Below are 12,508 nucleotides of genomic sequence, written 5' to 3' on the forward strand. Positions count from 1 at the left end.
TTTATTGCCTCCCAATTAGGATTGTTGGCTTCCAATTTGAGGTTCCAGACAAATGTCTTTTAAGACAATTCTGCATGATGGAGACAAGGACAAATTTGAGTCCTCATTTGAGTTTTTAAAGTAACAGGATCACATGGAGAGAGAGGCACACACTCTTGCAAAGATTGCATGGGACAATTTGTAGGTCCCTATTTAGGATGAGGATCCTAAATAGGAAGCTAACATGCACAGAATCTGATCTCTCTATGTACTCTCTCTGAATCACCAACACCTCTCTTACACTCCCTCCCTTACTCGAAGTGTGGCCGTTCCGATACCGACACACTTGACACACTCGAGACTTGTTCGTCCATTGTTTGGGATTTCTTATTAGACATGTGACAAAAATTAGTTTTTGTTGGCTTAAACACTTAAAATGTTGTCACTTTTAAACAACTAATACACTTCAAAATCAAAGTTGATTTAAAAGGATGAATATATTATCAATTTAAATATTGTTATATTTATCCATATTTTCTTTAGTTAGAATGTCGTTGTGTTGTGTTAGAGTCCGTGCTTCAAGGCTCTCTCTCTATGCATATGTATGTATATTTATGCTTATATTCTCTCTCTGTAGCTGTCTCTGTATTGTTTGTGTCTCTATCACAATCTCTATTATATAAATATATGTGATGAGTGAAGTGTTTGGCCTTTGGACGCTATTAATTGTGTGTGCGTTTGTTTGTTTGTTTCTAATGATGACAGGTAAAGGGCAGAAAAGTGGAATCGAAAGGGCTCCACTCTGTTCCTGTTTCAGGTTCGTGTGATTTTAATTGGGGTACTTGTTTTGTGGTTGTGGGTGTGATTTTTTTTCTTTCTATATTATATATAGATAATTTGAAAAGAAGAAGTGATGACTGCTGAAAGGGTACTAGTGGTTTTGTTTCTACATCGTCCTTTGTGTGTTTTCTCATCAATTTGTTTTTTTGTTATTGTTTTTTTTTCTACTGGTAGGAGCTCCGGTGATTCTTCAATCTGGGATTCCATTGCCTGATAAGAGGACTCTGGAATTGATACTTGACAAGCTTCATAAGTATGTTTCGTTTCCTGTTTTAAAGTTCTTCTTTGGGTTTGGTGTTTAACTGTTTATGGCGATGAGTAATTGCATTACGGTGCATCCTTTTGGGTACTGTTTTGTTTTTTGACTTGGGACTACTGGGGGTATCGATGATGGCAGGAAAGACACTTATGGTGTGTTTGCAGACCCTGTTGATCCAGAAGAGGTATGTCGAATTATTTTTCCTGTGAGTTGTTAATCTTGCTTTTGGAAGACACCCGAGTTGGAAGTTTAAATTCTGTTTTTGACATGTAGCTTCCTGATTATCACGATGTGATCAAGCATCCCATGGACTTTGCCACTGTGAGGAAGAAGTTGGGAAATGAATCTTCTTATACTACCTTAGAACAATTTGAGGTATGCAAACATGTCTCAGTTGGTCACATTATTGGAGTAATTTTCTTTGTTTGTTTGTGATTTCAATTGTTTTGCAATTTGGTACTGGATTTGGTCCTTGGATGTTGATTGTGCTCTTCTACTGAGATATTACTTGTATGTGTTTGAACTTGATATACTTAGAATGCTCAGATGTGAGACCTGAGACTCAAATTTAGGCATAGCATACCCTGCTATGTCTTTTCTTTGATGGATTCAGCAAGGATGATTGTTGTCAATGATTTATCAGACTATCAGGTAAAAAATGTGGGTTGTTAGTGAGTCAGCCTCATGTAGTTAGTACTTAGCATGTAAAGAAAACATTTGGAATGATTAATTTCTTGATTGATTTAGCATATTGTCAAGTTTCAACAGGTCTTTTGTTGTATTACTAAATAGGGACCTAAAAAAGAGGATCCTTCTGTGAATTATGGGTTTCATATTTGCAATTATGAACTTGGGATTATATTTACTTTTCAAATCCATTTGAAAGATACAAACTTTTGGTTCATGTAACCCCTTAAAACAGCCTTTTCCTTTCCACCCCACAATCTCCTTGCCATTGGTCTCTCCACAGTAGTACCACTTCTGTTGGTCTTGGTTTGAACTTGGAAGTTTCCAATTTTGAACCAATAATGGTGGTGACAATGATGAGTTGGCCTCCATGGCCACCTCTCTCATCTAAGAAATTTGAAGTAGTTTTCATAGTGCGCAGGCTTGAAGGGTCAACAAGTATGGAGAAAGCTGAGGAGGTGAAGTCCAAGGTGGTTGAAATTAAGTGGAAGGAACCACTTTGTTAAATTTATGCTAACAGTCTCCAGTGTGAGTTCCTTGTTAAATTTATAATATCCACTTTGTTTCTTATTTTCTACTATTTATTTATTTCAATTATAATAATATTAGTTCCTTTTTTGGTTGTTACACAACTGGCCATGCATTACGCATATATTGAAATTTCTTCATATATATATATATATATATATATATATATTAAATCTTGGGTTGTCATCATTGGTCTTTTATGCAGTAACAAGACTACAGTGCCTTTCTTAGTTCTGGAGGTGTTTCATAAATTAAGGTTCTTTGATGGCCATTGGCTATAATTGAACTTTATCTGGGTTGGGGACTAGGATACGCTTGGTAGCTGGTAGAATTAGAACATGAAGGAACCATGGTGAAATGCCCCTTTAGGCATTCCTTGCTTGCACATTTGTCAAGCATGATTTGAGGCTTTTGCTTGAAACCAATCCCTACCTCTGAAATGAATCATCGATAAATTACTCCATCCTTAAATTAAAAAAAGTAACAATATAACTAAAAGGAGTAAATATGTACTAATTACATAACATAACATTACCTTGTAAACACATGATATATTTATTTCTCAATGTGATTCATAAAAGTCATTAAAGGCATTTTCCAACAGAAAACTGAAAAATATATCAGAAGTGCTGGAAAGAGAGGGTCACCTTAAAGTATACGAAGTCAGCTTCTTTCCTTTATGATGCAAAGATATAACAGCACTCGTGAGTTTTAGTGTTTGAAATGGCACTTTCCTTCTCTTTTAATAAGGCACGAGTTTTTAAGACATGAAAAACGGGTGGAAGTTTATCTCATATATATATATATATATACACACTTTCAAATACGTAAGAGACAGAGATTGCAGAAAACTGTGACTGACCCTTTAGAATTTTTATTGCCTTATGAACAGGTTTAGTTTGAATAGAAAAAAAGTAATACAAATAATTAAACATAAATGAAAACAGCAATAACTAATAATGATAGTAATTTATTAAATATTATTTTTTTCTTTAATTGAACATTTATGTTTTTATGTTAATTTTATATATTGTATAATGATCTTGTCACCTCTTATTATAATTTAAATTTTTTTACTGTGCATGTGTATCTATATTTATATTTATAAGATTCATGTCTCTTGTTGTGTCCTTGTTTATTAGGCAAGCTTTTACTTTTGATTTCTTGGGTGTGAAACTTACCAACACGTAAGGGAAGTAATTCCCTTATAAATGCACCTGGACATGAGAATATGCCCTTAAGATAGCTGGCAGAGGAGGGGTTAGTCTTGACTCAAGCTGTCACTAGAAAATCTTGCAGAACAAAAAAGGAGAAAGACATCCTTTAGAATGGAAATGTGATTTAATAGAATTTTCTTGGCAGGAACTTTTTCTGATCAGTTATTGATCTATCTATCACCTATTTATGGCCAAATGACTTAAATGAGCTTGTAGAACATGAAGTAATTTGATGGGCCATGAAGCACATGAAATGTTTTTATTCACACATGGATAAAACAAAATGGAGCATCTTGTGCTATTCCGTTTTGGTTTCACCCTTTTAGAGGAACTAAAATATATATCATTTTTAACCTCATGTCCTACTCCTAAATGTTCCATTCCATTTTACCAAATGCTATCAATTGTCACTGTGTTTGGAAAGACAGTTTTTTATTAGTTGCAATTTTGGTTCTGTTATGAAAAAATATTTATCTTTTAGGATTAATAAAACAATTTGTTATGACAATTCTCTCTTAAAAAATTATTATGGGATCTGATTCTTGTATTCATTCATGAGCTATTATCTTTCTGGGTTTTGTTTTCTTAGAAAAAGTTCTTGTCCTTCAGTTCAGTATTCTTATCTTTCACTATTTGTTTTTTAAAAAATTATTTTACAGTGTTATTACCAATGCAGTTGCATACTCTTGTATGTTTGACTAGCATTTTACAGCATTTCAACCAAGAATTTTATTTATGCTGAAATTTAATTTAATTTAATTTTTGGAGTAAATAACTAAGATCCAATTCCTCATCTTGCTTTTATATAATAGTTTGAATTTTCTTTACTTTCTTTTGTACTGAATTAGGTATATAAGCAAGGGCCAAAAACCAGAGCTTCTGTAGCTGGTGTTACATCAATAAACTTAGCTGAATACGTTCCTGCAGCTGTAGATAAAGAGACTGAAATTGTAGTTCCTTTGAATGTCCCTGGCACCAATGATATTACTAATCTCTCACTTTTTGTAAGTTCTTTTTTGCTCCTGCCTTTTCTTTTTATGCTTTGAAATTGATTAGAATATTATAATTGAGTTCGATTTTTATGCACTATCAATGTAAGTTATTGTACACTGTCAACCAATAAGAAGTCGTCGCTGGTATAACTTAGTTAATGTAAAAATAAGCAAACTTATCATACATGATATTTTGTGATTAGATGATAGTGTAAAAACCTTTACACCATTAGTGTATGCACTATTTACTCATTATAATTACTTTTAATGATTCTCTTGCCTAACTGGATTAGATGCACAACCTACTTCCCTGATCCAAAAAGAGAAATTATATGGAACTTCATCTGTGTTTCTTTTCAGAGAAATTATAATTACTTTTAATGATTCTCTTGCTTTTTATTTTAATTTCCATTGCTTTTTGTCTTTCCTGGTAAACTTGTTGGTGAATTGATTCCAATGTGCAATGTTGAACAATTCAATATTATCATTTGATGTAAAAAAATTAGTTCTTATTATGTGATGCTCATTGCTTTTCAGTCTTATATATAGTTTAGTTCAAATAAGGCCATCACATGATGGTAAAGTAGTCGCTGTATAAGTTTAGTTTTTAATCACATTTTGAGAAGCATAAACTCTTTTTCACGAGGTTGATAAATTTGGCTATCATTATAATAAATTGAACCTTTGCATATGTAAGGATAAATTTGCGTACAATGACCTTCATTTATATCTTCATATAGCGAGGAGTTTTTTGGCACTGGGTACATTATTAGACAGCATATTGGAAACCTTGATGGTGCCATTCAAATAGCAAACCACTCTTTTAGCTGCTTAGTGTCACGTAGAAATAATGGTTTGAGTTACGAGAGAAAATTTAACGGATAAATTTATTATAGTTTTTGCACATTTAAAAATAAAATTTTAAATTCAGTATGAAAGTGAGGGTATATACCCACCAAAATTATATGAAATTTAGTGTGAGAACTGAGAAGATAGATTCCCACCCAACAATGTTATGTAGCCCTATTCACTGCTCTTCAAGAAAGCCAGCCATGTGGTTTATTCTGATGGTGGCTTGTATGGGGATCTAAGAAAATTATAGGCAAGTGCTCCAGCTATGGATCAAACAATTGGACCAACTACGTATATCCATAACCATTGGTAAACATGTTTGATAAGTGCCGGACCAATACTTCTTGCAGGGTTCATGGAAGCCCCTGATACAGGCCTGCATGCAATTGCAAAACCAATTTCAATTTTAATTAGAATATCAGACTCTCCAACTATTCTTAGTAGGACAAACCTTATGTGCAGTTACTTAAGTATTTTTAGCATTGTTGTTCCATCATAATTAAAGTTTCACCTCAATAATTTATAATGCAATATTGGCAAAGGCTACGGTGGACAAGCTTCGTAAGTGACTCATAGTGAACGAATTTTATTAACCGTAGGATTCATCTGACTTTTATAGTTGCACTCTACACCCTCCACACTGGATCTTTCTTCCCATTCCTTTCTCTCTCAATCCTCCACCGGCACCGTTTTCTTCCATTTTTACTTCTGTCTTTGTATTTTAGAACAGCCTTTAAAGCAATTTAAGTCAGTGTACATGGTTCTTGCAGGAAAAATGTGTTTTTAACATTTATAAAAAAAATGTGAATATATAAACAGGAAAAATGTGACAAGAAAAAAAAAGTGAGATCTGCTAATTATATTGATTGTATTTTTCACTTATTTACCTATTTATCTCATAACCAAACACATTTATTTTCATTACATTTTTTATTGCATGTTTTTATTTATTTTTTCTATTTTTATTTATCCTATTTATTTTAATTGTTTTTCCTTAATCAAATAGAATCATGAAGTGTAATTTTGTTGGTTGAAGGAATGTATGAATTATTATAAATCTCGTTAATCAAGTGATTGAATATAAATGATTATTATGTTGAAGTTCAGGTTGAATCGTTTGAGTATTACTTAAGTTTAATTATTAAGGGAAATAATTTTTTAAGTCATTTAAGTAAGTGTACATGGTTCTTGCAGTGGCATAAAATACAAAATATCACAACTAGTCCATCATTTGTTCCTGAATTTGAGGAGAACAGTTTCACTGTAGGGAGTTGGGAGCAAAAAGAAGTCATTAGCCGCGATGGACAGATGAAGCTCCATAAATATATATTTTATGAACATGCCTGAATCATAGACAATAGAAATTGCCATTGCACTTAGCAAGTATGCAGTTGGATTTAGATGCATTTGACTACCTTCCACTTGAAAGGTTTGGCCACCCAATTTTGTGTTTTCTTTCAAGAAAATGAGAAATTTACTGCCTCTGCTGCAAAGTGCAAACTCTTTTTTTCCCCACCTTTTTTAAGGTTCTATCTCCTTTCTATACCACCATGCATAACTGTTTTAACTGTCTTTTTACTCAGATACTAGGGAAAGCATCGGGTGGAGGAGTTATACCAGTTAGTGCAGTTCTTGCAGACAAAGATGTGATGCTTTGTATACAACCGGGACAGCATGGAAGGTTTCATTTTATTATAAATTTATAATTTATTTTAGTCTGCTCCTTTTGTTTAGCATTTTCTTGTCTGTAGTTGTCAAACTTTTGGATTATGACGGGCATCTGTTTTCATCCTTAAAGCCCTTTATTTGTCAGATCATGTGAAGAGACAAAACTCTCCTTTCTGTTGGAACCTGGAATCTTATAATATATAGTTTGTTTTAGGCTTAAATGCAATTTTGGTCCCTCTATTTTAAAATAGAGATATTTAGTCCCTCTGTTATAAAAAAATTCACAACTTTAGTCCCCTATTTCAAAATAAAAACATTTGGCCGGCCTATTTTATAAAATTTTTAATTTTAGTCAAATTCTCAATTTTGCCTATGTTTTTATTTTATTTTGATGCAATTGAATCCTAGACCTAACATATTCATTCAAGATATCATCAAAAAATTAGTTAATTAATTATAATGTAAGAAATAAATGAAACAAAACGTAAATAAAATTGAAGACTGTACCAAAATTGGTAATTTTTTTTTTAAAAAAAATATGAGGATCAAAATTGTGAATTTCCTAAAATAAAAGGACCAAATGTCTTTATTTTGAAATATTGGGACTAAAATTGCAGATTTTGTAAAACAGAGGGACCAAATGTCTCTATTAAAATGGAAGGATCAAAATTACGGATTGAGCAAAATAGGGGGACCAAAACTGCATTTAAGCCTTTGTTTTATTTTGGGTTAGGGATGTTACTTCTGTTCAAGTTGATAGGATCATGGGACAAAATTAGACTACTCCATTTGCAAAAGCTATCTGTGAACAGAACCATTTATATTTCCAAATGAAAAACAATTGACTGAGATGAGAATATTTACTGCACCGTAAATTCCCATAAGTGATTCTTTGGAGTTTGTAGCTGATGATACTTACAAACACTGGCTTGGTCATTCATATTGTACTTATGTGTGCTCATAACTTCTAATGGTAGGAAGTATCTGAAAATAAAGATAAATATTATTAGAATATTGGGATTATTATTGTGGTAGGATTCTTATATGTTCCATTGCTGCTGATAAAAAAAATGTTCCATTGCAAAGTCATTATGGATGTAAGCACCTACGTTCAGGACAGGAACTGTAGCATCACCAGCACATTAAATAGTTAGCTATTTTTATTTCAATGCACTTAAAGAAAATATTTGATCCTTCAAGGATGGTAAAATCATTTCCTATTTGATGGAAGGTCTCCAGGCTGACGAACCTATTCAAGAGCCCTCAGTTTTCTTATTAAACTGAATTCTTCGTTTAAGAACTTTCAATTGCTATTTTTTTTATAAAAAAATTCCATCCTTTGTGTACTCTGGAAATTTTGCATTCATTTCTTGTTTATGTAAATAGCCAATAATTTCATTTAGTACAATACAATTCAATGTTATTAAAGTATGAAAGCTAAGACTAATAATGCTGAAGCTTTCTTCTTCTCTGTTATTGTTCACAGTACCTTCGGTGGAAATCCAATGGCTAGTGCAGTTGCAATTGGCTCAGTAGAAGTGATAAAAAATGAGAGACTCGTTGAGAGGTATCAAATGCATTGCAAAATCTTATATTGCCAATACATACTTATTATAATGCAGACTTGAATAGTTCAATCCAAGTCTTGACAAGTATATTTTATTCATTTCATCAAGCATCATCAGCATCTGAAATAAAAGCTTCAAAACTAAGGCCTAGGTTCTGGGAGTTAATAACTGTATTAAATATAATGTTATTCTTATATTGGGATAAATTTGTTTATTGATGATTGAGAATTTGTCTCCATGCTTCTTGTGCTTTTCAGAGAATTTTACAAATAAATCCCAGTAGCTTAGATAAAATCCTGTTGTGTATTTTTTTTTTGGTGGGGTCATGAAATCCTATCATGTCTAAAATATCGTTTTAGGATGTTTTGTGTTAAGGACTTCTATTCATCATATATCTTGAATATTTGCACTTCCAACAGTACCTATTTTTATTTTAGATCCTATTCCTCACCCTTCCCGAAAAAGTAACCACAACTCTTTAGACCTGCCTTGATATTTGTATTTTTAGTCTGTGTATTGTCTAATTTTGCCCCATTCACTAGTTTCAGACCATGTTTACAAAGCTTCACAAGAACATGGTATTATAATTTTATTTTGAATCACATGAGTTACAACTGTGTCTGCGTGCAAAAATGATTGAATGGTCATAACACATATTGGAAGAATATTTTAGTGATTATGTGGGGAATTCAGAATTATCCAAAAACCATATTTAAATGTCAAACTAGACACTGCATTCAAAGACGGTTATTACATAATATTTGTCTTTGAATGTCAAACGAGACACTCCATTCAAAGACGGTTATTACATAATAATCGTCTTTGAATGTCGAATCAGACACTGCATTCAAAGACGGTTATTACATAATAACTGACTTTGAATGTGGAACCAGATGTAACATTCAAAGATGGTTATTACGTAATAACCGTCTTTGAATGTTGTACGGGACACTGCATTCAAAGACGGTTATTACGTAATAATCGTCTTTGAATTGTTCTAACTTTCAAAGACGGTTATTATAATAACCGTCGTAAAAAACAGTTGCATTACAACGACGTTATATACAACGACGGTTTATAACTGTCATTAAAAGCACTTAATAACCGTCGTAAAAAGTCATTTTTCTAGTAGTGAGTTGAAATTATGGTGGTTGTTTTGGAGAAGAATTCATTTTTTTAAAGGTGAATTTTTTTTAGAGATTAAATTTTGAATGTTTTTTATAAAATGGAAGTCTTTTATTTGGAGGGGTATTTTGAGAGAAGAATTTAAATTTTTTTAAGGGGAAACTTTTAGATTTTTTTTAAATAATGGGAGTTTTATTTTGGATGATAATTTTGGAAGAAAAATTTAGTGTTTTAGGTGAATTTTTGTTTAGATATTTAAATAGTTTTAAAAAATAATGGAGTTTAATAGGAGATTTTTGCAAGAAAAAGGAAAGAAAGTCAACATTTAAAATAAAATAAAGACTAAATACTGAAGTCTGCATACTATTGGAAATCAAATTATTCTATCTAAAAAAATTAAAATACAAAAAAAATCTTGAACTATTTTATCTAGATACTTTTTTAAAAAATTAATAAATTTAATTAAAGTAATTAAATTCTCCAATATTTAAAATTTGTAACATTTAATTTATCCAAATACTACTTACAAGATAAAAGCATGAATTGTGCTAGAGATTAAATTAATTTTACTAAGGAAATCAGGAATGAAGACATTGATTTGCCAACTTTCAATTTGTCACTCTTAGTTAATGCCACTGATCATTATTAGTTTTTCTTGGAGAAGGTGAAATTTTTTTATCACGGATAAAAAAGTAAAATTGAGTATAATAAATTTTAGCTTAATCAATTTATGTATAATACTATAATGATGTTAGATAAGTGGTCTCTGATATCTTAAGAATGGGGTTGAATTAAGATATCACAAATTTTTCCTAATTAAAAATTCTATTTTGATTTTAACCCAAATCCCAAGATTCCTTTCAAAATGAACAATCAAATAATTATGCAAATTAAACTTACTGAATAGAAAAACAATAAAAGAGTTTAAGGGAAGAAAGATTGTAAACTCATATTTATACTGGTTCAGCCACACCTTTGTGTTTACGTCCAGTCCCCAAGCAACCGGCTTTAGAGTTCCACTATCTTGCAAAAACCTTTTACAAGTTTTGAACCACACAAGGACAATCCTTCCTTTGTGTTCAGATTGCTTTACAACAAGAGATCCTCGGTCTCTTAATCCCTTTTCAGAAATAAGATGAAGAGAAGAAGAAATCTCTCTTGAAAGAGATAGATTGAACAATTCAACATTTAAAATAATTCCTTATTGAATTGCAAGTGTATTGGCCAAGGAATTTTTAAGAGGATAAGATAATTTTTCTTTTTGAGAGGATAAGACCTTTTTGTTCTTAAACACTCTAAGCAAATTCGTGTTCCAAATCACATATAAATAGACTTTTGATGGCCATGTAAAAACCATTTGAACAAATGTGACTCTTGGAAATAATTTTTTGAAAATTCCCTCTAGTAATCGATTACAAGACTTGTGTAATCGATTACAGGCTTTAAAATTTGAATCAAAATGTTCAATAACTGCTGGTAATCGATTACCATCCATGTGTAATCGATTACACAGTGTAAAATTTGAATTTAAATATCTAATGGCTGTTATAAATCATTTTGGCCACTGGTAAACGATTACCTCCTCTGGTAATCGATTACCAGAGAGTTAATCTTTTAAAAAAGACATTTTAGCTTAAATCTCTTGACTAAACCTCTTGCTGTTTCAATTTGGAATTCCCTTCCTAAACCACTAAAGATCTTCTTGATGATGTATCTTGAATTTTTTGGACTCTTGTCTTAAATTAAACTTGAGAAGCACATAATTCTCTTGAATTAAACTTGAGAAGCACATGATCACATGACATCATCAAAATATCAAAGTCTTTGCTTCTACAAATAACCCAATATTTTGTAACTTTTTTTTTACTTTGTATATAATTCAATTTATATGTACTACTGCAACCCAAATCAATGCACAATAAGATGAATTGAAAAAAAAAAAAAACACAAAGAAATATGAGAGCGAAATAGAAATGCAAACATACAAGCACGACAATATTTCTCCTTAGTTTTATATGATTATGTAAACTGTTTTATATGAATTATTTTGGTTTCAAAATGGATGAACCGGTGGGAATTGTGTTTTAGTTTCACTTTAGGCAAATAGTTCTTGGTGATGCATGTGAGAAGTTTCGGCAAATCATTCTTTATTTCTTATTTAATGTATTATGCATTATGTAAAATATTAAATATTTTCTTTACATGCATAAATTTCATTTTTCCTTTTACATATTGACAAAAATGAGTAAATTTAATGTCTAAATTAGTTTTAGGTAAATTATTATTCATTTTTGTTGTAAATTATTGAAGATTTTAATTTACCTATGTAAATATTTTTGTTATGCATTGATATAGAAATTTTATCTAAAAATAATTTTTAAATGTTATTCACTAGGATGGATAATGAAGTAAGAAAATTTACATTTTATGCTCAGCAATGAACATTATAGAAATAACTTTTTTTTTTATACAAACAAGCAACTAAGAAAATTTAACTATTATTCACGGGATGAACAATCAAGTAAGAAAATTTTCACTTTGTTCACATGGATATAAAAATTATAGAAATAACTTTTTTCTTACAAATAAGCAAATAAGAAAATTTATACTTTACTCGAGATGAACAATCAAGAAAGAAAATTTACTCTTTATTCACATGGATAAACATCATTGAAATAGGTTTTTTTTTTCAAATAAAGCAAGAAAATTTATACTTTATTCAAGCGATGAATAATCTACCTAAAATCACGTTAATATCTAAGCTATCACAGACTAAGTTAATTTTTTAAAATT

The 12,508-nt window shown here is 31.0% G+C and overlaps 1 protein-coding gene across 6 annotated transcripts; it reads left to right on the plus strand.

The window, feature by feature from the left end:
• Positions 1-140: 140 nt before the first annotated feature.
• LOC102663410 (SWR1 complex bromodomain subunit bdf1) lies at positions 141-8,982 on the plus strand. Of its 6 annotated transcripts, none has more exons than XM_014768275.3 (9): positions 141-581; positions 745-796; positions 994-1,072; positions 1,217-1,262; positions 1,352-1,453; positions 4,359-4,514; positions 6,622-6,783; positions 6,938-7,035; positions 8,509-8,982. In XM_014768275.3, exons 1-7 carry the CDS (start codon positions 528-530, stop codon positions 6,664-6,666), a joined length of 534 nt encoding a protein of 177 aa, XP_014623761.1. In that variant the 5' UTR covers positions 141-527; the 3' UTR covers positions 6,667-6,783; positions 6,938-7,035; positions 8,509-8,982. The 6 variants fall into 6 exon arrangements, with proteins under 6 accessions (XP_014623761.1, XP_040863541.1, XP_014623762.1 ...); XM_014768268.2 differs by having other exon boundaries at positions 153-581; positions 6,549-6,783; XM_041007607.1 differs by having other exon boundaries at positions 6,622-7,035.
• The last annotated feature ends 3,526 nt before the right edge of the window (positions 8,983-12,508 follow it).

Source organism: Glycine max, chromosome 2 (genome assembly GCF_000004515.6).
Source record: "Glycine max cultivar Williams 82 chromosome 2, Glycine_max_v4.0, whole genome shotgun sequence".
NCBI classification, from domain to species: Eukaryota; Viridiplantae; Streptophyta; class Magnoliopsida; order Fabales; family Fabaceae; genus Glycine; species Glycine max.

What these genes read in the sequence shown, in the direction of transcription:
- LOC102663410 (XM_014768266.3), top strand. Translation starts at nt 528, where the DNA reads ATGTCGTTGTGTTGTGTTAGAGTCCGTGCTTCAAGGCTCTCTCTCTAT. An exon ending in CTACCTTAGAACAATTTGAG is followed by an intron (nt 1,454 to 4,358) that starts GTATGCAAACAT and finishes GTACTGAATTAG; the next exon opens with GTATATAAGCAAGGGCCAAA. An exon ending in TTACTAATCTCTCACTTTTT is followed by an intron (nt 4,515 to 6,548) that starts GTAAGTTCTTTT and finishes TGGTTCTTGCAG; the next exon opens with TGGCATAAAATACAAAATAT.